At 42.5% G+C, this 21,718-nt stretch overlaps 2 protein-coding genes across 4 annotated transcripts in view; one reads left to right on the forward strand and one right to left on the reverse strand.

The window, feature by feature from the left end:
* The window catches only part of SARNP (SAP domain containing ribonucleoprotein), a 23,979-nt gene extending 5,111 nt beyond the window's left edge, over positions 1–18,868 (reverse strand). Inside the window, exons 1-4 of the mRNA XM_011969979.1 lie at positions 18,784–18,868; positions 5,074–5,173; positions 2,300–2,346; positions 2,003–2,070 (exon numbers count right to left, since the gene is read on the reverse strand). Coding sequence (XP_011825369.1) covers positions 2,003–2,070; positions 2,300–2,346; positions 5,074–5,173; positions 18,784–18,819 — 251 coding nt within the window. The 5' untranslated portion in view covers positions 18,820–18,868. The remainder of the gene's footprint in view (positions 1–2,002; positions 2,071–2,299; positions 2,347–5,073; positions 5,174–18,783) is intronic.
* A 159-nt stretch (positions 18,869–19,027) lies between these two features.
* ORMDL2 (ORMDL sphingolipid biosynthesis regulator 2) lies at positions 19,028–21,613 on the forward strand. Of its 3 annotated transcripts, none has more exons than XM_011969976.1 (4): positions 19,028–19,231; positions 20,116–20,290; positions 20,459–20,610; positions 21,396–21,613. In XM_011969976.1, the coding sequence occupies exons 2-4, from the start codon at positions 20,117–20,119 to the stop codon at positions 21,529–21,531; spliced, it is 462 nt and encodes a 153-aa protein (XP_011825366.1). In that variant the 5' UTR covers positions 19,028–19,231; position 20,116; the 3' UTR covers positions 21,532–21,613. The 3 variants fall into 3 exon arrangements, with proteins under 3 accessions (XP_011825366.1, XP_011825368.1, XP_011825367.1); XM_011969978.1 differs by having other exon boundaries at positions 19,197–19,248; XM_011969977.1 differs by lacking the exon at positions 19,028–19,231 and adding an exon at positions 19,448–19,537.
* Positions 21,614–21,718: the final 105 nt, after the last annotated feature.

Below are 21,718 nucleotides of genomic sequence, written 5' to 3' on the forward strand. Positions count from 1 at the left end.
GGGCGCCTGTAGTCCCAGCTACTCGGGAGGCTGAGGCCGGAGAATGGCGTGAACCCGGGAGGAATTCTCTCATAACCTTTTTTGTCTTGTCTGTCATCTCTGTTCATCCCTTCCTATAACCTCTAGGAAAAAAAAAAAAAAAAAAAGAAATTTCCAGATATGAAAAAAATCAAGAGTGTACATAGTGTGTGTACAGGTGTATCTATATATACACATACATACGTATGCACATAAACACACGCAGACCCATATAAAATCTTCCAAAAGTATGTACTGTTCTAAAAACCTCAGTAAAGTCAGATGAGAATGGATACAAAGAGTACTTAATTTTTAATTGATATACTCCACTATGTACTGACTTTTTACTTGTAAATATATTGCCTTTTATAATTAAATGCACTGACACAGCTATGAGGAACAAAAATGTTAAAAGTTTAGGACTCAACTGTTCTTTTTTTTTTTTTTGAGACGGAGCCTCGGTCTGTTGCCCAGGCTGGAGTACAGTGGCGCGATCTCGGCTCACTGCAACCTCCGCCTTCCGGGCTCACGCCATTCTCCTGCCTCAGCCTCCGAGCAGCTGGGACTACAGGCGCCCGCCACCACGCCCAGCTAATTTTTTTTTTTTTATTTTTAGTAGAGATGGGGTTTCACCGTGTTCGCCCTCCTGATCTCCTGACCTCGTGATCCGCCCGCCTCGGCCTCCCAAAGTGCTGAGATTACAGGTGTGAGCCACCGCGCCCAGCCCGACTCAACTGTTCTTAATGTGCTGTAATACACAAAATGACCAGATATTTGTGGAAAAAGTCCCAAATTAAAGATGTTTAGCATCACCCTTGTGGAACAGTTTAAATAAATCAAGATCTACTTTCCATTCTAGCACTTTGTCCTCCCCTCCTCCACTGTAGATCAGAAAGCAAGAGAGAACAGAGTGCTACTTCAGAAACATAACCTCTACCCAACACCTTCCTCCCTTACAAAACTCCTTATATACAGTTTCACACTTTTTTTTTTTGAGACAGCTCTGGCTCCCAGACTGGAGTGCAGCAGCACAGTCTCAGCTCACTGCAATCTCTACCTCCCAGGTTTAAGTAATTCTCCTGACTCAGCTTCCTGAGTAGCTGGGGTTACAGGTGCCCACCACCATGCCCAGCTAATTTTTGTGTTTTTAGTACAGACAGGGTTTCACCATCTTGGCCAGGCTGGTCTTGAACTCCTGACCTCGTGATCCACATGCCTCGGCCTCCCAAAGTGCTGGGATTACAAGCATGCGCCACTGTGCCTGGCCTAAGTTTTACACTTTTACAGAAAAGTGCAAAACTCTTATAAACAGTTAAGAGAATGGGCTGGGCATGGTGGCTCACACCTGTAATCCCAGCACTTAGGGAGGCCAAGGTAGGTGGATCATTTGAGGTCAGGAGTTCAAGACCAGCCTGGCCAACATGGTAAAACCCTGTCTCTACTAAAAACACAAAAACTAGTCGGGCAGTAGTGGCGCATGCCTATAATCCCAGCTACTCGGGAGGCTGAGGCAGGAGAATTGCTTGAGCCTGGGAAGCGGAGGTTACAGTGAGCCGAGATCACGCCACTGCACTCCAGTCTGGGCAACAGAGTGAGATCCTGTCTCAAAAAAAAAAAAAAAAAGAGTTAACAGAGTTTATACAGTTTTACACTGTATACAGAATTGTACAGATTCTCTATAGAGTAACAGAATAATCTATTATAGTGACTCTACAAAAGAACAACAAAGGCTAGGAGAATTAAGCTATGTCTGGGCTTGAAGTCGCCTTGTCCTAATTACCTATTACATAACTCAGAGACAATTTGTTTTGTTTCACTGGGACCAAGTACTTTGAAGCAGTCCCTTCTAAAAAACAAAAAATGACCTAATCAGAAATGAAAAGGCCAATGGGAACATGTAAGAGGTAAACAGAGTTAAACATTAAACACAATAAAAAAAAGAGCTGCCTGCTCTGTACTCAGATTATAAAAAAGAGATAATTACACATCAACAGTTTTTTCAGGGGGTTCTTCCTCTTTGACAGGCAGCTCAATGGGCTTTGTTTCTTCTTCCTAAAACCAAATGAAACAAGGTGGTTAACATAAATCTAAACAATAAATATCTATAAATAGAAGAACATCAGAACTCCAAAATAAACCAGTCTCTCAGAACCTTCATACCCATCTTATGATCCCCTAATAAATTTATATCTAAGTCTTCCAATGACTGATGTTAAAGCAATGTGGCCAAAGCAGTGTCATATTACCAGACCAGAGACTAACCTTACTCTATCCAACTCACCTCTGTTTCATCTCCCAGTACATCTTCTTCATTTGCCTCCTCTTCAGCTAAAGAATATTAAAATATTTAGGTCAAGCCCTGCTACAAAACCATCTTGATCACTTACCAAGGTTAAAATTATAATCACTTTGCTTTCCCCCAAAAAATCCAATAGTGAAGGCAGAAATTGATGCACATAAAATCTGCTACATCTGGAGAAGACAAAACCAGATCTTTACCTAACATTAATTACAAATCTGAACTCCAGTTGGACTGAAGAACTAAATGTGAAGTCAAACTAGAGAATTAATTTTAATTTTAAAAGTAATGTGGGGTCAGGCACCGTGGCTCTCTGTAATCCCACAAATCTGGGAGGCAGAGGCAGGTGGATCCTTGAACCCAGGAGTTCAAGCGACCAGCTTGGGGAACACAGTGAAACCCCGTCTTTACAAAAAATATTTAAAAAGTAGCTGCGTGTGGGGGTGTGTGCCTATAGTCTTAGCTACTAGGGAGGCTGAAGTGAGAACATTACTTGAACCTGGAAGGCAGAGGTTGCAGTGAGCTGAGATGATGTCACTGCACTCCAGCCTGGGTGACAGAGCAAGACCCAGTCTTGAAAAATAAACAAACAAAAAAAGTAATGTGGAAAAGTATCTTTGAGATTTAGTGGTGGGGAAAGATTTGTTTAAAAGAAAAACAACTCAGAAGCAAAAGTAAGAGGTGAAAAACTGAATATTTTTCAAAACTAAGTACTTCTACTTAAGGATAGCACAAAGAAAGTTAAAAGACAAATGACAAGATATTTGTTTCTGTTGAGACAGAGTCTTACTCTATCGCCCAGACTGAAGTGCAGTGGCACAATCACAGCTCCCTGCAGCCTCCACGTCCTGGGCTCAAGGGATTCTCCTGCCTTAGCCTCCCAAGTAGGTAGGACTGTAAGTGCACATCACTACACCCAGCTAATTCTATTATTTTTCTTAGAGATGGATCTCACTATGCTGTCCAGACTGGTCTCAAACTCCTGGCCTCAAGAGGTCATACCACCTTAGCCTCCCAAAGTGCTGAGTTACAGGCATGAACCACCCTGCACAGCCAAAGAAGATATTTGTGCCTAAAACCAACAAAAGAATAGTTATTAGGATACAAAAGAAATGTCTGCAAACCAACAAGCAAATTATGGGAACCTCAATAGAAAAATGGGCAAAGAAGAAACAAAAGAATTGTGAAATGTTTAAACTTTTTTCATGGAGAACATAAAACAGCCAACAAATTAGCAAAACTTAGGCCACTTGATAGGAGAGTGCCAAGTTTAGGTTTGTGGAGATACAAGAACCCTTATGTACTAGTAATGAGACTGTAGATCTATAGAGCAATTCTGGAAAACAATTTGGGAGTCCTTAGTCACATTAAGTATATATGTATGAATATTAATTAGAAATACCACTCTTGGGCATATACCCCAAAAAAACTTTCACAGGAACTTAAAAGCATGAAATAAGTAGTTCATAATAATATACTATATATTATTAGTATATAGAATATAGTATACTATACCCTACAGGTCAAGCATCGCCAATCCGAAAATTCAAAACCTAAAATGCTTCTAAATCTAAAACTTTCTGAAGGCTGATACAACCCCACAAGTGGAAAACCCCACACCTAACCTCATGCGATGGGTCACAGTCAAAACTTTGTTTCATGTACAAAATTATTTTAAATACTGTGTAAAACTACTTTCAAATATATGGATAAGAAACAAATGAATTTTGTGTTTAGGCTTGCATCTCACCCCCAAGATACCTCATTACATATATACACAAATATTCCAAAATCCAAAAAAAATCTAAAAACTGAAACATTTCTGGTCTCAAGTATTTCAAATATATAATATTCAACCCATAGCATAATATATACTATATACTATTACATACATATAGTATACTATAAGTAGTATCACTTGTAGTAGCAGAGGCTTGGTGGCAATATGTTTCTGTCACCGAGTGAATTAAGTAAAACGTGTGGTTATCCATCATGGAATGCTATGCAGGAATTAGAATCAACAGACTAGATAACTACACAGTCACATTCCACACGGACACATTTAAAAAAAACACAACACTTAGTGAATGAAATGAGAAATAAAGCAAGGCTATGGCCAGTTATATAATTACCAATTATATAAATGAAAACATTCTATGAAACAACACTATATATTTTATCATGAAAAAAACCAAAAAAATACATTCAAACACATTAGAATGGGTGCCTAAATGGGTTGGGGAGGAAGTGAAACGAGGAATGGAAATAAAAGGGAATAAGTAAATAAAAATTAGAGAGGGGACTTGTACAACCTGAGATGAAGGTTGTACAAGATGGCCAGGCACGGTGGCTCACGCCTGTAATCCCAGCACTTTGGAAGGCCGAGGCGGGTGGATCCCCTGAAGTCAGGAGTTCTAGACCAGTCCGACCAATATGGTGAACCCCCGTCTCTACTAAAAATACAAAAATCAGCCAGGCGTGGTGGCGTGCACCTGTAGTTCCAGCTGCTCGGGAGGCTGAGACAGGAGAATTGGTTGAACCCGGAAGACGGAGATTGCAGTGAGCTGAGACTGCGTCACTACACTCCAGCCTGGGCAACAGAGCGAGACTCCACCTCAAAAAAAAAGAGTTTTCTTGATGCCGTTAATTAAGAGCTTACATCACTAATGACTTAAAAAAGAAAAAAAGAAATATTTTCAGTGTCAAAGCCTGAAAATCCCCTCACTCACATCACTCTGCCTCCACAAAGTACTCACCATGTTCTTCAAGATATGCCTGGAGTCTGTGGATAAGATCTTGCTTTATTCCCTTGGTCTCCAAACCACGAGCAAGACATTCTTGCTTTAGTTCAGCAAGCTGAGGGGAAAAAAATAAAACTTTTCCTTAGTTAACAGGATGAACACCAGTGAATAAAACGGTAGTTCCCACAAGAAAAAGAAAAAAAGAAAATGAAGTTCCATCCCAAATTACTGCCATTAATTCTACCAAGACTCTAGGTCCACAACGATGATCCATTTTCCTCTAATGATATTCAATACACAAGAGGAACTGCCTAAGGATAAACATCACACTTTAATAAAAACTTCATCTATTTGCATACCTACTAACTGTCACAAATCTCGTTATTTCTAAATATTCTAAGGGGGAAAAAGGTTTTATTCCAAAGATTACTGTGGCAGCCAGCATATTGGAAGAATGAACCTTCAAGCAGAAAATCCAATGATCTAAAAGCAGATTCTCCTTACCACTTATTATCCCAGATCCTTTATTACAATCTACCATATACATGCATACAGATGTAACCACCGTAGAATCAAGTAGATACATTAGCTAATGTCAACAATGAACTGATTAAAGGATCTATCTCAAAATGAGAAGAAATATCTAATGGCATACCCTAGAGTTCTGCTGAAGATTTTAAAATCAGTAACTTATCTAAAGATATAAAAGCTATGTTCATCAATTTTACAGACAATAGGAGGAGGAGAATTGATGTATTACGGACATAACTAAGCTTAAAAAACACCACAGAAACAGAAAAAAGAAAAAAAAAAAACACTTCTTCAGGACTAATAACAAGCCAAAACAAAGACTCAATTTAGAAGGAATAAGGTATACATATAAATTCCTACACTTAGATTCAAAACTTAAGTTATACAAAAACTGGATAAGTGAGGATTGGCTCAATAGTAACTCAAAGGATAAAGACCTCAGAATTTTAGGCAAAGAAGGTTAACAGTATGATTTGCTACCTGTAAGTCATAGGTAACTGAAATATAGACTCCATAATAAATGATGTAATGGCCTTACTGGGCTCTATATTCTTATTTTATGAAGCACAATGACATGCTGACCCAGGAGAACAAGCAGGAAAGAAAGGCTCCAGAAATTCTATATGCAGATCAACACACAGATAGATGTCTGGTCTGAAAGATGACCTTTTTTGTTTTGAAGCACAGATCTATGACCAATCAGAAGCTAGAAGGCAGATTCCTATAGACAAAAAATTTTACAACTATGGAGTATTCCCTGCATCTCTACATTTTTCAGCCAGGGAAACATTTCATAATGAAGAGTGGAGAGTTTTTTCTATTTTTAAAATATATCACAATGACTGGTAAAGCATTTAGTGAGTGGGGCAGACAGGAGGGGATGTTACGAACGGAAGTGCCCAACCCAACAAGCCGAAAGCAATCTCTACTGAGGAACATGGTAGGTAACCACGCATTAAAAATTATTTTTAGGCCGGGGACAGTGGCTCACGCCTGTTACAGCACTTTGGGAGGCCAAGACGGGCAGATCATCTGAGGTCAGGAGTTCAACAGCAGCCTAGCTAACATGGTGAAACCCCATCTCTACTAAAAATACAAAACTAGGCTGGGTGCGGTGGCTCACGCCTATAATCCCAGCACTTTGGGGCGCCTAGGTGGGCACATCAACTGAAGTCAGGCGTTCAAGACCAACTTGGTCAACATGGTGAAACCCTGTCTCTACTAAAAATACAAATATTAGCCGGGCATGGTGGCAGGCACCTATAATCCCAGCTATTCAGGAGGCTGAGGCAATAGAATTGCTTAAACCCAGGAGGCGGAGGTTGCAGTGAGCCAAAATCATGCCATTGCACTCCAGCAGATGAAAGAGTGAGACTGTCTCAAAAAAATAAATAAAAATTAAAATATAAAATACAAAACTAGTCAGGCATGGTGGCGCATGCCTGTAATCCCAGCTATTCAGGAGGCTGAGGCAGGAGAACGGCTTGAACCTGGGACGCAGAGGTTGCAGGGAGCTGAGACCGTGCCATTGCGCTCCAGCCTGGATGCCAAGAACGAAATTATGTCTCAAAAAAAAAAAAAATTATTTTTAAGGCTTTAGCCTGTTTAAAAAAAAATGACTGCAGAGTGACTGGAGAGCATAGACTCTGAAGCCAGACTACTTAGGTTAGAATTCCAATTTTACTACTTGCAACCTTATATGAATAACTTCACCTCTCTGTGCCTCAGTTTCCTTACTTGTGAAATAGGAACAATAACAGTACCTATTTCATAGGGTTGTTATGAAGATTAAGTAAAAAAAAAAAAAAAATTTTTTTTTTTTTTTTTTTGAGACGGAGTCTTCTTCTGGTGCCCTGGCTGGAGTACAGTGGCACGATCTCGGCTCACTGCAACCTCTGCCTTCTGGGTTCAAGTAATTCTCCTGCCTCAGCCTCCCGAGTAGCTGGGATTACAGGCGCCCACCATCACGCCTGGCTAATTTTTCTATTTTTACTAGAGGCAGGGTTTCACCATGTTGGCCAGGCTGGTCTCGAACTCCTGACTGCAAGTGATCCACCTGCCTTGGCCTCCCAAAGTTCTGGGATTACAGGTGTAAGCCATTAAAAAAAAAAAGTATATATAAATTTTTTATATATAATGAGGATCATTAGGTCAAGAGGATCCTGAGGTCAAGAGATCCAGACCATCCTGGCTAGCACGGTGAAACCCTATCTCTACTAAATATATACATATATATTTTTTTGTTTGTTTTTTTAATGAGACGAAGTCTCACCATATCAGTCAGGCTGGAGTGCAGTGGCACGACCTCAGCTTCTGCAACCTCTGCCCCCCGGGTTCAAGCGATTCTCCTGCCTCAGCCTCCCGAGCAGCTGGGACTACAGGCGCACGCCACCGTACCCATCTAATTTTTGTATTTTTAGTACAGATGGGGTTTCACCATATCGGCCAGGCTGGTCTCGAATTCCTGACCTTGTGATCCGCCTGCCTCGGCCTCCCAAAGTGTTGCGATTACAGGCATGAGCCACTACGCCCGGCCTTAAATCAAAAATTCTATCAAGCATTTAGAACAGTGCCTGACAGCTAGTAAGTGCTTTATATTTATTAAGTACTAAATCACTGGTCTCAGATTTCATAGTTTCACAAATTAATGTATTTTTATTTTATTTATTTATTTTTAGAGACAGTGGTCTCGCCATGTTGCCCAGGCTGAACTTAAACTATTGAACTCAACTAATCCTCCCACTCCAAACTCCAGCTGGGACTACAGGTACACACCACTGTGCCCAGCTCAATGTACTTTTACATAGATAGGCTGATAAGGTTGCTTTTTACAACATTACAATCAGGTCATGGAGCAATACTTTTGCAATAACAATAAAAATCAATTACTACAAAAATGAGCACACACTTGGATATCGCAGTGCTATCAAACTGCTGTAAAACTTTCTAAAAGCTTACACTCAATTTTTGTATTTATTTCACCACTAACCAGGAACAGCTAGTTCATGGACCAGCAGAGGCCTGTGAACTATACCTTAAATAACATTATAAGTCATTTTTAATGTCCCTTTATTAAGTAAGAATCTTGATTTCCGTGGCTCATGCTTACAATCCCAGTCCCTTGTGAGGCCAAGGCAGGAGGACTACCTGAACCCAGAAGTTTGAGACCAGCCTGGGCAACACCATGAGATGCCATCTCTATTAAAAAAAAAAAGTTTTTTTGGTCGGGAACGGTGGCTCACGCCTTTGGGAGTGATCCCAGCACTTTGGGAGGCCGAGGCGGGCGGATCATGAGGTCGAGATTGAAACCTTCCTGGCTAGCATGGTGAAACCCTGTCTCTACTAAAAATACAAAAAATTAAAAAAAAAAAAATTAGCTGGGCGTGATGGGGGGCACCTGTAGTCCCAGCTACTCGGGAGGCTGAGGCAGGAGAATAGCGTGAACCTGGGAGGCAGAGCTTGCAGTGAGCTGAGATCGTACCACTGCATTTCAGCCTGGGTGACAGAGCGAGACTCCGTCTCCAAAAAAAAATTTTTTTTTTTAAAAGAATCTTGTTCTTTCTCACGCTGATACTTTATTTTCTTTCCACTTTCTGGAGAACAAGTCATTTGATTTTAATTACACTTTAAATTTTTTGTTAGTTTATTATAAAAGTATTATGTTCACTGTAGAATAGTTAGAAAATTCTGAAAAGTTTAGAGGAAAATAAAAGTCATATGTAATCCCGGCACTTACAGATCACTTAACATTTACATATATCATTTGTAGGGAGGCGTGAGCCACTGAGCTCAGCCTACATACAGCTTTTATATAACGTTGTACGACTTCTTTTGTCATATAGTGAGTTCTTCTCATATACTAGGACATTATTTTAAAAGGGAAACAGAGGCTGGGCATGGTGGCTCATGCCTGTAGTCCCTGCACGTTGGAAGGCTGAGTCAGGAGGACAGCTTTGAGCCCAGGAGTTCAAGAACAGCCTGGGCAATAGAGTGAGACCCTGTTCCTAAAAAAAATATATATATATTTTTTTTAATTAGTCACACAAGGTAGCACATGCCTGTGGTCCCAACTACTAGGGAAGCCAAGGTGGGAGGAACGCTTGAACCTGGGAGGTCAAGGCTGCTATATAACTGTGATCACAGCATTGTACTCCAGCCTGGGCAACACAGTGATACCTGGCAAAGAAAGATGGCGGAAGGAAGGAAGGAAGGACGGATGGAAGGAAGGACGGACGGACGGACGGAAGGAAGGAAGGGAAAGAGAGAAAGAAAGAGAAAGAGAGAAAGAAAGAGAAAGAAAGAAAAGAAAGAAAGAAAGAAGGAAAGAAAGAAAGAAAAGAAAGAAAGAAAGAAAAAAGATTAATAAAAACATAAAATAGCTGAAAATGATGTCATTTCTTTTTGCACATATTTCAGCACAATTAATTAGCAGAACTAAAACCTTTTAAAACTTAAAATAGGACTAACACAAAATCTTACTCCATTTTTCTAAATTGATTTGATTTGATTTGAAATGTTTTGACTCCAGCACTTTGGGAGGCTGGAGGTAGGCGGATCACTTGAGTCCAGGAGTTCGAGACTAGCCTGGGCAACATGTTGAAACCCCATCTCTACTAAAAATACAAAAACAGGCAAGCATGGTGGCATGCGCCTGTAGTCCCAGCTACTGGAGGGGCTAAGGCTGGAGGATGGCCTGAGTCCAAGAAGTCAAGGCTGCAGTGAGCTGAGATCATGCTACTGCACTCCAGCTTGGGTGACAAAGGGAGACTCTGTCTCAAAACAAACAAAAAATATTTTAACAGGTATACTGAATGAATTGTATGGTACATGAATTATATCTCAGTAAGGCTACTGAAGAAAAAAAAAAAAATCAGCCGAGCATAGTCGCATGTGCCTACAGTCCCAGCTACTAAGGTGGCTGAGGTGGAAAGATCACTTGGATCTGGGAGGCTGAGGTTGCAATGAGCCATGATCATGCCACTGCACTCCAGCCTGGGCAACATAGCAAGACCTTGTCCCAAGAAGAAAATAAGCAAAAAAAAAAAACAGCTAGGTAGGCATAGTGGTTCACATCTGTCATCCTAGTACTTTGGGAGGTCAACAAAGGAGGATCACTTGAGCCTAGGAGTTCAAGACCAGTCTGGGCAACACAGTGAGACCCTGTCTCTCAAAAAACAAAAAACTCGCTGAGCATGGTAGTGCACACTTGTAGTCCTAGCTACTCGGGAGGCTAAGGCAGGAGCATCACTTGAGTCCAGGAGGTTGAGGCTACAGTAAGCCATGATCACACCACTGCACTCCAGTCTGGGTGACAGAGGGGAGACCCTGTCTCCAAAAAAAAAAAAAAAAAAAGTTATAGAACATTCTATATAGGACACTAACATTAATGTAAAAAATAATACACACATGTCTCTGTATAATGTATATAAACAAGATGTCTGGAGAAGAAACAGGTAAGTTGACACTGGTTGAATCTGAGAAGAGGAAGCTAGTTCGGGAAAAGTGTAGGAAAGAAACTTTTTACCATATACTCTTTTGTGAACTTGTGCATGATTACCCATTCAAAAAATATTTTAAATCTTATTTTTCAAGGTCAATAAAGCATTCTCTATTCTACCTATCCAACCCACAGAGAAAGGACATATCAACTTACCCCCATAATACATTTGACATTAATCATGCATTGCCCTGTGATTTCTATTTATGTTTATTTTGACTCAGGGTTTTGCTCTGTTGCCCAGACTGGAATGCAGCAGCGTGATCATGGCTCACTGCAGCCTTGACCTCTGGGGCTCAAACAATCCTCCTGCCTCAGCCTCCTATATAGCTGGGACCACAGGTGTGTGCCACCACAGCCAACTAATTTTTTGATTTCCTGTAGAGATGAGGTCTTACTATGTTGCCCAGGCTGTTCTTAAACTCCTGGGCTCAAGTGATCTTCCTGCCTCAGTCTCCCAAAGTGTTGGTTAGGATTATAGGCATGAGACACCGTGCCCAGCTTGCCCTGTGATTTCTTCTAATTAACTGATCTTGAATTTTTTTTTTTTTTTTGAGACTCAGTTTCGCCCTTGTCACTCAGGCTGGAGTGCAGTGGCACAATCTTGGCTCACTGCAACCTCCGTCTCTCCGGTTCAAGCAATTCTCCTGCTTCAGCTTCCCGAGTGGCTGGGATTACAGGCACGCACCACCATGCCAAGCTAATTTTGTATTTTTAGAAGAGATGGGATTTCACCATGTTGGTCAGGCTGGTCTTGAACTCCTGACCTCAGGTGATCTTCCCACCTCGGCCTCTCAAAGGGCTGGGATTACAGGTGTGAGCCACCACACCCGGCCAAATTTTGATTAAAATATTTTATCAGAAATATTTTTCATGTTAGCTAGGCGTGGTGGCTCACGCCTGTATTCCCAGCACTTTGGGAGGCCAAGGCGGGCGGATCACCTGAGGTCAAGAGTTCAAGACCAGCCTGGCCAACATGGTGAAACCCTGTCTCTACTAAAAATACAAAAATTAGCTGGGCATGGTGGCAGGCACCTGTAATCCCAGCTACTCGGGAGGCTGAGGCAGGAGAAGGGCTTAAGCCCAGGAGGCAGAGGTTGCAGTGAGCTGAGACCACGTCATTGCACTCCAGCCTGGGTGACAGAGCAAGAGTTCGTCTCAAAAAAAAAAAAAAAATCATCTTTTTCATGTTATGTCAATGTATAGTTGTAAATTCTTTGAAGGCAGAAATGTTTTATATCACCTATAACATATATGATAGGAACTCAAAATCTTTACAAGGAACCTAAGTGGTTGGTATTACAATTAGGCTTAAAGAAATTCAATAACTTGCTTAAATATCACACAGCTTGGCCAGATGTGGTGGCTCATGCCTGTAATCCCACCACTTTGGGAGGCTGAGGTGGGAGGATTGCTCAAAGCCAGGAGTTTGAGGCCAGCCTGGAAAACACAGGGAGACTCGGTCTCTACAGAAAATTTAAAAATACACAGTTCAGGTGTGGTGGTGTGCCCCTGTAGTCCCACCTACTGGGTGGGAGCAGAGGCTGAGGTGGATCACTTGAGTCCAGGAAGACTGAGGCTGCAGTGACCCCTGATTATGCCACTACACTCCAGCCTGGGAGAAAAAGCAAGACACTGTCTCAAAAAACAAACAAACCACAGCTTGTAAACAGTAGGCCAATATACCAGCTCAAGTGTCTCTCATTTATGCCCAATATTAACTGCCAAAGTCTTGGCACTTCTTTCCTTCATTCTTTTCTCCTCAGCCTCCTTGCTAGCTCTTCTTCCACCCAAACCTGTAAATATTCACTAAGATTCCTTCTTTGCGCCTCTTGTCATTCCATTTATATCAAAGGCTAATTCACTTCCTGATCTCAATGAGCAGCAAAGTCTATCAGCATTATCTTTAAAATATATCCAGAATCAAACCCTTCTCACCACTGCAAACGCTACTACTCTAGTCTTTCTTTCATACAGATTATTGTCAAAACTTTTCAGCCCTTGCCTCACTACAGCTTATTCTCAACAAAGTAACAGTGATCGTTTGAAAATTTAAGTCAGAACATGTCACTCCTCTAGTCAAACATCATCCACTGGTTTCCTATCTCACTAAGGGTAAAAGGCTGAATCCTATCACCTAAAAGGTCCTACAAGTTTGCCCTCCCCTACCATTACCTTATTACCATTGCTCACTCTGATAAGCCAAACTGGTCTTGTACTATTCCTCTAACACTTTGCACATAGCTCATTCCTTCACCTCCTTAAAGTCTTTTTGTAATCATCTCCTTGTTAATGAGGCCTTCCCCAGTCACCCTATTTAAAATTACAATACCCTTCCCATTGTACTCCCTATTCCTTTTTCCTATTTTTCTCTATGTGCCTTATCAATCACCATTTGACATACCATAAATTTTACTTTTTATTTTGCCTTCCCTCAGTAAAATACAAGCTCTATGAGAGCAAGGATTTTGTCTTGTACACTGCTGTATCTCTGGCACCCACAGTAACTGGGACATGGCAGGTGCTCCATATTTTCTGAATAAACCAAGTCTGCATCATCAGCTTTCAGCTCTTGAGTGAAAGACCCACGTTTCCAACTGACTACCTGACATCTCCAAGTGGATGTCCCACAGACACCTAAGCCTCAAACTGAACTTATCTCTTCTGCACAAAACTGGCTTCTTCTCCTCCAACCCAGACTAAAGGTATCACTGCCCAAACCCTGGAGTCATCTTTCAATCTTCCCATATCTAACTGATCTATAAATACTTGAAATTCTACTACATCCTAAATGTCTTTCAAATTCATTCCCATTCTTTTGAACTCTTGACATGCTTATTCACTCGATAAATCATTATTGAGCGCCTACTGTGTATCAAGTATTATCTTGGATACAGGCAAATAATCATGAGCAAAACAAAGTCCTTTCCCATTCAGAGCTTATAATCTTGCAGGGAGGGAACAAGCCAATCAATGATCAGATAGTGTTTAGTTGATTTTTTTTTTTTTGAGACAGTCTCACTCTGTTGCTCAGACTTGGAGTGCAATGGCGCGATCTCAGGTCCTGTAACCTCTGCCTCCCGGGTTCAAGTGATTCTCCCGTCTCAGTTTCCCGAGTAGCTGGGGTTTCAGGTGCACGCCACCAGGCCTGGCTAATTTTGGTATTTTTAGTAGAGATGGGGTTTCACCACGTTGGTCAGACTGGTCTTGAACTCCTGACCTCATGATCCGCCCACCTCGGCCTCCCAAAGTGCTGGGATTACAGGCATGAGCCACTGCGCCCAGCATGTTCAGCTGATTTTTAAACAACATACAGGGTCCTATGAAACTATATAAAAAGTGGCCTGACCATGTGTGTGGATAGAACAGAGAAAGTTTCCTTGGGTAAATAATATTTGAGTGAAACACCTGAAAGGGGTGTAGTAATTAATTAGATAAAGGTGTTAGGGAGGAAGGCTGGCAGAAGTACTACAGCCAAAAGAAAACTCCAACTGCAGCATATGTGAAGGTTCTGGGTTGAGGTAAGAAGGAGAAGCAGTGTACAATGATTAAGAACAGGAATTCTGGAGACAGGATGCCTGGATTTTTTTTTTTTTTTTTTTTTGAGACGGAGTTTCACTTTTGTTGCCCAGGCTGGAGAGCAATGGCGCCATCTCGGCTCACCGCAACCTCCGCCTACCAGGTTCAAGCGATTCTCCTGCTTCAGCCTCCCGAGTAGCTGGGATTACAGGCATGCGCCACCACGTCCAGCTAATTTTGTATTTTTAGTAAAGACAGGGTTTCTCCATGTTGGTCAGGCTGGTCTCGAACTCCCGACCTCAGGTGATCCACCCGCCTCATCCTCCCAAAGTACTGGGATTACAGGCGTGAGCCACCACGCCCAGCCTGCTTGGATTTAATATACCACATATTAGCTGTGCAACCAAAGCAAGTTACTCAGTTACTCTCTCTGAGCTACAGTTTTTCTGATTTTCAAATGAGGATAATATAAGTATTTACCTTATAGGGTTATTATGAGAATTAAATCAGTGCATGCAAATGGCTTCAAACAGTGCTTTGCCACATAATAAATGCTAAGTGTTAGCAACTGATGAAGACAATCATTCTGAAGAAATGAAATAAAATAAGGCCGCAGTAGTTGAAGTGTTAGTAACTATACCGCAGAGACTGGCAGGGACATAATTTGAAGGTTTTAAGCAGAGGAATGACTCTGAAAATAAACATCTAAGTGGTGAAATCACTCCCCCTACAAATCCTATCTGCCAACAGAATACAAGCTGATCACATCAAGCTCTTCCTTTCAAACTTCCAAAGGCTCCCAGCCCTACTTATTACATGACAAAGGCCAGAATTCCTTATACAACTTAGAAAGCCCTTTTCAACATCACTTTTGATTTACCTTTATAGTTTACCTATTTTCCTTTCCAAACTATCTTCAACCACTAATGTATTTCCTCACTTCACTTTCCAATACAAATGTCTCACTATTCTCAACACTCTGACACTACTACCGCTTTCTCCTCTCCTCTGCAATAGTTCCTTTTCTGATGTTTGACTGGATATCTGATACTGTTACAGCTCAAGCCATTTTCATCCACAGTTCAATCTCTCTTTCCAAATGTGTTAGAATGGGCTAAGTGCGGTGGCTCATGCCTATAATCGCAGCACTTTGGGAGGCCAAGGCAAGAGGATCACCTGAGGTCAGTAGTTCAAGTCCAGCCGGGCCAACAACATGGTGAAACCCCGTCTCTACTAAAAATACAAAAATTAGCCAGGCGCGGTGGCACGTGCCTGTAATCCCAGCTACTCAGGAAGCTGAGGCATGAGAATCGCTTGAACCTGGGAGGCGGAGGTTGCAGTGAGCCGAGATCTTGCCACTGCACTCCAGCCTGGGTGACAGAGCAAGACCCCATCCTCAATTTAAAAAAAAAAAAAAAAAAATGCATTTCTACAAAATCCTCAGAAATTTGCTGTTGATATGACATTACATATCAACTCAGATACATACTATGTTTCCTTCCTGCTTCAAAGGTATTCCCTTCCCCTGAAGTTCCATACCAAAGCCCAAAATCTCTTTATGACAATGGAGATATTTTTTTCTTTTTTTTTTTTTTTTTTTGAGACAAGGTCTCCTTTTGTCACCCAGGCTGAAGTGCAGTGGAGCAATTATCACACAGCTCACTGCAGCCTTGGCCTTCCAGGCTCAAGCAATCCTCCCACCTCAGCCTCTTGAGGAGCTGGGACTACAGGCGTGCGCCACCATGCCCAGCTAATTTTTTAATTTTTTGTAGAGACAGGGTGTCACTATGTTGCCTAAGCTGGTCTCAAACTCCTGGCCTCCGCCTCCCAAAGAGTTGGGATTAGAGGTGTGGGTCACTGGGCCCAGCCAAGATTTTTTTCAAAGGCAATAAAACCCCAAGTCAACCCAGAAGTCAGGATCATTGCATCAAGATCGCCAGTGGAACTAACTGCCCTAAAAATCAGAATCAAAGGCATGAGTTCTTTTTTTCTTTTTGAGATGGAGTCTCACTGTCTCCCAGGCTGGAGTGCAGTGCACCACCTCGGCTCACTGCAACCTCCATCCCGGGCTCAAGCGAGTCTTGTGCCTCAGCCTCCTCAGTAGCTGGGACTACAGGCACTTGCCATCACACCTGGCTAATTTTCGCATTTTTGGTAGAGGCAGGGTTTCGCCATGTTGCCCAGGCTGGTCTCGAACTCCTGGCCTCAAGCAATCCGCCCACCTCGGCCTCCCAAAGTGCTAGGATTACAGGTGTGAGCCACCACGCCCAGCCAAAGGCATGAGTTCTTAACCAGAGGTCCATGGACTCCTCAGGGCTACAAGGTAGTTTCATGAAGCCCCTCAAACTGCATGCAAAATATGTGTACATGCCTTTTTCTGGGGAGAGGGTCCATACCTTTCATCAGAGTTTCAAAGATATCTGTGACCTCCAAAAGGTTAAGAAGTGCTCTAGAGAAAAAGCAAAGACAAGCAAATGTGATTAAAGAGCGAGTTCTTTTTAGGCTGTCAAGAGTGCCTAATGTTCTCTTAGACTGTAACACTAAAATCAGGTCAGAGGACTTTATGTAAAAGTTACTTATCCAATCAAATACAAATTTAATATAGACCTGACAAATACAGATTTGATGGAAGGAGGAACTCCATAAACCAACACAATCTATAAATGTAAGTAAGTCATCAGGCAGCTGGTGACTTACTCCAGGGATTTCAAAAATAGGACAAATAGGAAAAAAATATTAGCTCTTCTATTCACAGTTCCTTTTTATCTCATTCAAAAATTCCTTTTCTGTGTATGTTTTATAACAGTATGGAAGTATACAATTTCTATAAGTACAGAATATATACACAAAGTGGAGATGATTGCTCAATTTTTTTTTTTTTATTCATCACAATATCAGGAGACCACTGATATAATCAATGCATTTCAGTACCATCAAGTTAACAATAACTCCAGAATAACACAAAAATCCACTAATAGAGTTTAGAATCCAAGAGTAAGAAAACACCAGCTTTCACAGAAAGACTAATTGGAGTCAACTAATAAGTGACTAAAGAAGGGTCCTCTCCCTACCCTTACTACCCTTAAGCTTTCTTAAACAACAACAACAAAAAACAAAACAAAACAAAAAAACTCTTCAAGCTTTAAAGGATCACTTTTCAGTTTCAGCTATATCAGCCTGGTTTGTCCAAAACATGTAATGAGAAAACTACTTGTGAAACCACAATCAAGATTATCTTAATTTACCCTAAAAGAAAATACTTTTTAAAGTTTTCTTCTTTTTAATATATTTTTAACGTTTTTATATATCTAGGTGTGAGAAAACTACCAAGATTCTCACAAGACAATTTAAAACAGCTTCTGTGATTCAGTGTCAGCCAATGGTAACACCAGGAGATGCAGGGCCCATGCGAGATATGAAATGGAAAAGAGATAATCTTAACCTTGGAACTGTTTTTCCCAAATATTGCAGGTATGAGTTCTCTATGGTGGTAGGAGACGGTGTGTGAGGAAGGCCGGCGGGCCGAGAGCCGCGTGAGAGAACTCGAAAACTTTTAAATCAGAGGTGTCTGTACTTTTACTATTCTCAAGGTCTCCTCAATCCCAGGCTTCTAAGGCGAGACCGATCTTTTCTGAGAGGCCTCTCCCTGGTTTCAAAATTCGGCCTGGGGGCATAATCCCACCTAGAAAAGGGGAGTGGAAGTATTTTCTGAGTGTCTGGGACCTATTTAGAGAGAAATACACAAAAATGCCACCATTTGCTAACAGGGGAATCTCAGCTTCGAACGACAGACTGGAAACATCATCCCAGGGAAGAAAAACGGATCCTGGGTCCGACATGGGGCAAAAAGGAGGGACGAACTGACGTAATGCAGCCCTGAAAAGCAACGAGGAGTATAACAGGTAGAAGGCACTTACACAACCCGATGGGGAAGGATGACGGACGATACAACGATGAAGGGAGCAGAAATAACAAATAAATATAGCAGTAAAACCGTGAGGAGAAATGGAAAATTAGGGAAGGCGTAGTGTGGAAGGGTGGCACAAAAGAGCTACAGTGGGAGCCGAAAAACGAAGTGGAAAAGGCTGCAAAGACAACACGTAGGAGAAGGCGCAAGCCACCCTGTAGAATTCAGTTCCTAGAAAAGTCCAACTCAGCCCTTCCCCGATTCACTGTACCTTCAGCTTATGGAGCTCCACCGTTTCGGTCGCCATCTTGTTACCCCTCACTCCACTAGGCCCCCACCCGCTGCCTCCGCCTCCAGGAGCTCCCGCCTTAGGCGTAGAGATGCAAGACCGACCAATCGTTGTCACTCTTGCTCCCACGCCATACCATCAACTCTTCCCATTGGTCAACAGTTGACGTCGTTCTCACTTCTCTAGGCAGCTTTCCCCACCTCTTTCAAAAGGTGGAACAGGGAAAGGGGCGGGCACTGTATCTTGCGAACGACAGAAATGGCAACCAACTGTGCATCTGCATTACAGATCACCAACCAATGGGTGGTGGCAGCGCTGATTGTGTTCCTCCAATAGGAAAGGGGCAGACGGGGAGGCGTTACTTCCTGGAGACTTCAGGTGTGGTAGCCGGCGCTGCGCCCATAGCCAGGACGGGGATCTGAGCTGGCAGGTAGGGCTGTAAAGACCGTAAGGGTTGCTGAGGAAAAATGGTGGGAGAGGAAAGGGGCGCCGAGGAAGCGGTGACCTAAATATTGAGAGGGGAGCGCTGAAGGGAGCCCTGAAAATACCGACGAACGTGAGGAGGAAGCTGGGAGGAGCATGGGGCGGGCTTAAGGAACTGGCGATGGGGCTGGGGCGGGCAACAGCGGCTTTCTAACCAGACATCATCAGCTTAAGAGCTACCACAATTTTAAAGAACCGAGTTCAGATAATCACTGCCGCCCCTGGAGTCAGAGCCAAGGCTCCATCTCTCCAGGCGTTGAGCTCAGGTCCCTTCCGAACCCAGTCCAGAAGCCGTGGGCAAGTTGTTGTCGTGCCCCACGCTTGAGAGAAGTAATGGGGATGCTGACTGCTTACATGCCACGGAGGGGTGTGAGAGGGTGGACAAGCCCCAGAGAACAAAGTGGGGACCAGAGTGAGCTTTACTCTGTCATCCCTTCTTAGTGGTTCTTTGATGATTCCATGACTTTCTCCTGGAATACTGGGTGTGCGTGACCTCTTTATGGTTATTAACTTCTTCAGGAAAGTCAGATACTCCTATTTCCCTCGCTCACTGAAGGGAGTGCCCCAAGTCTACGTACACCTTCATGTTACAGTTGAAGTGTAAAGATCAGAGCAAAAATGACTATGTCTCTAAAATGTAGTGAGGACTCTTCTTGTCTTTTAAAGTTTTCCCCAAGTTTTCAGTTTTTATTTTCTGCGTGATGGGTAAGTTCTTCATTCCCAATAGAGTTCAGGGAATTGGGGCTATCTGAGAGACAACTGGGAGAAAGCTCAAAGAGGGGTTGAGAAAAAACTGAGTTGGACTCCTGCCTGATCCCCCATTATGGCTAGGATGAATGTGGGGGTGGCGCACAGCGAAGTAAACCCCAACACTCGAGTGATGAATAGCCGAGGCATCTGGCTGGCCTACATCATCTTGGTAGGACTGCTGCATGTGGTTCTACTCAGCATCCCCTTCTTCAGCATTCCTGTTGTCTGGACCCTGACCAACGTCATCCATAACCTGGTGAGCACTAAACCGCGGCCTTGTACCCACCCCAGGGTTTCCCGACCAAAAGCAAAATAAAATCACCAATTGTTTGGGGATTTATGTGTTCCTTTTGGGATCTTAACATAATTCTTTGACTGAAGAACTACTCTCTGCCCCTCACACTGCCACCTTCCCTGTTCCCAGGCTATGTATGTCTTCCTTCATACGGTGAAAGGGACACCTTTTGAGACTCCTGACCAAGGAAAGGCTCGGCTACTGACACACTGGGAGCAAATGGACTATGGGCTCCAGTTTACCTCTTCCCGCAAGTTCCTCAGCATCTCTCCTATTGTGCTGTGAGTCTATGGGGGAAATGAGGATATGCTGGGTTAGAAAGAGCTCCAAGAGCCAGGTAGAAAGGCCCATAGGGAAGCTGTTAAAAAACAGACTACCCATCTAAAAGCCTTTGAAGATATTAAGGTATACTAGTTCTAAGTCTACAGAGAGCAGTAAAATGTAGAAGTCAATGCTGTAATCAAGCATTCCTTGCTGCCTCCTTGGTAGTAAGGAAATGAAAAGACTTAGAAAAGATAAGTGCCAAATAAAACCAAATGATTTTACACTGCCAAAATAAGTAAATCAAGGCAGAACTGATAGTAATCTTCAAAAACACTGTAGGGAGTGGAAGCAAAGAGGACTCTTAACAGTCATACAGACTGAAATAGCTTCAGCCGTCATTTGCCATGTCATTAGCAATTAACAGGTACTGACTTATAGTCTCCAGTTAAAGGTGCTATCTCCTGAACCCCAAAGTAAATGCTGTTGATATAGCTGGAATAGTTTTAGATAACCTAGAACAGTAAATATACAGTAAAACTGGTCATTTAAAATAGAAGAGAAAGAGCAGGGCACTGTGGTGCATGCCTGGAGTCCCAGCTGCCTGGGAGGCTATGGCAGAAGGATTGTTTGAGCCCAGGAATTTGAGGTTGTACTGCACGTATCACACCTGTGAATAGTCACTGCACTGCAACCTGGGAAACATAGTGAGAACTGTCTCTTTAAAAAAAAAAAAAAAAAAAAAAAAAAAAGAATATGGATAGGGAAGGCCAACCTCACTCACCCTATTTTTTTCTCTCCCCAGCTATCTCCTGGCCAGCTTCTATACCAAGTATGATGCTGCTCACTTCCTCATCAACACAGCCTCATTGCTCAGTGTACTGCTGCCGAAGTTGCCCCAGTTCCATGGGGTTCGTGTCTTTGGCATCAACAAATACTGAGGGATGGGTTTTGGGACAGCTCCATGGGCATAGGGAAGGCAGTGAAACAGAGGACTATAAAACATCCTTCTCTTATTCTCCATACTGTCTTCTACACCTTGAAAGCGTGAGAACTATACAACCTTTTCCAGACTCCCAGGAAGAGAAGAGATTGGCAAATGGGGCTCCTGGGCCCAGTCCTGCCAGC

Source organism: Mandrillus leucophaeus, unplaced genomic scaffold (assembly GCF_000951045.1).
Source record: "Mandrillus leucophaeus isolate KB7577 unplaced genomic scaffold, Mleu.le_1.0 Scaffold922, whole genome shotgun sequence".
Classification (NCBI taxonomy): domain Eukaryota; kingdom Metazoa; phylum Chordata; class Mammalia; order Primates; family Cercopithecidae; genus Mandrillus; species Mandrillus leucophaeus.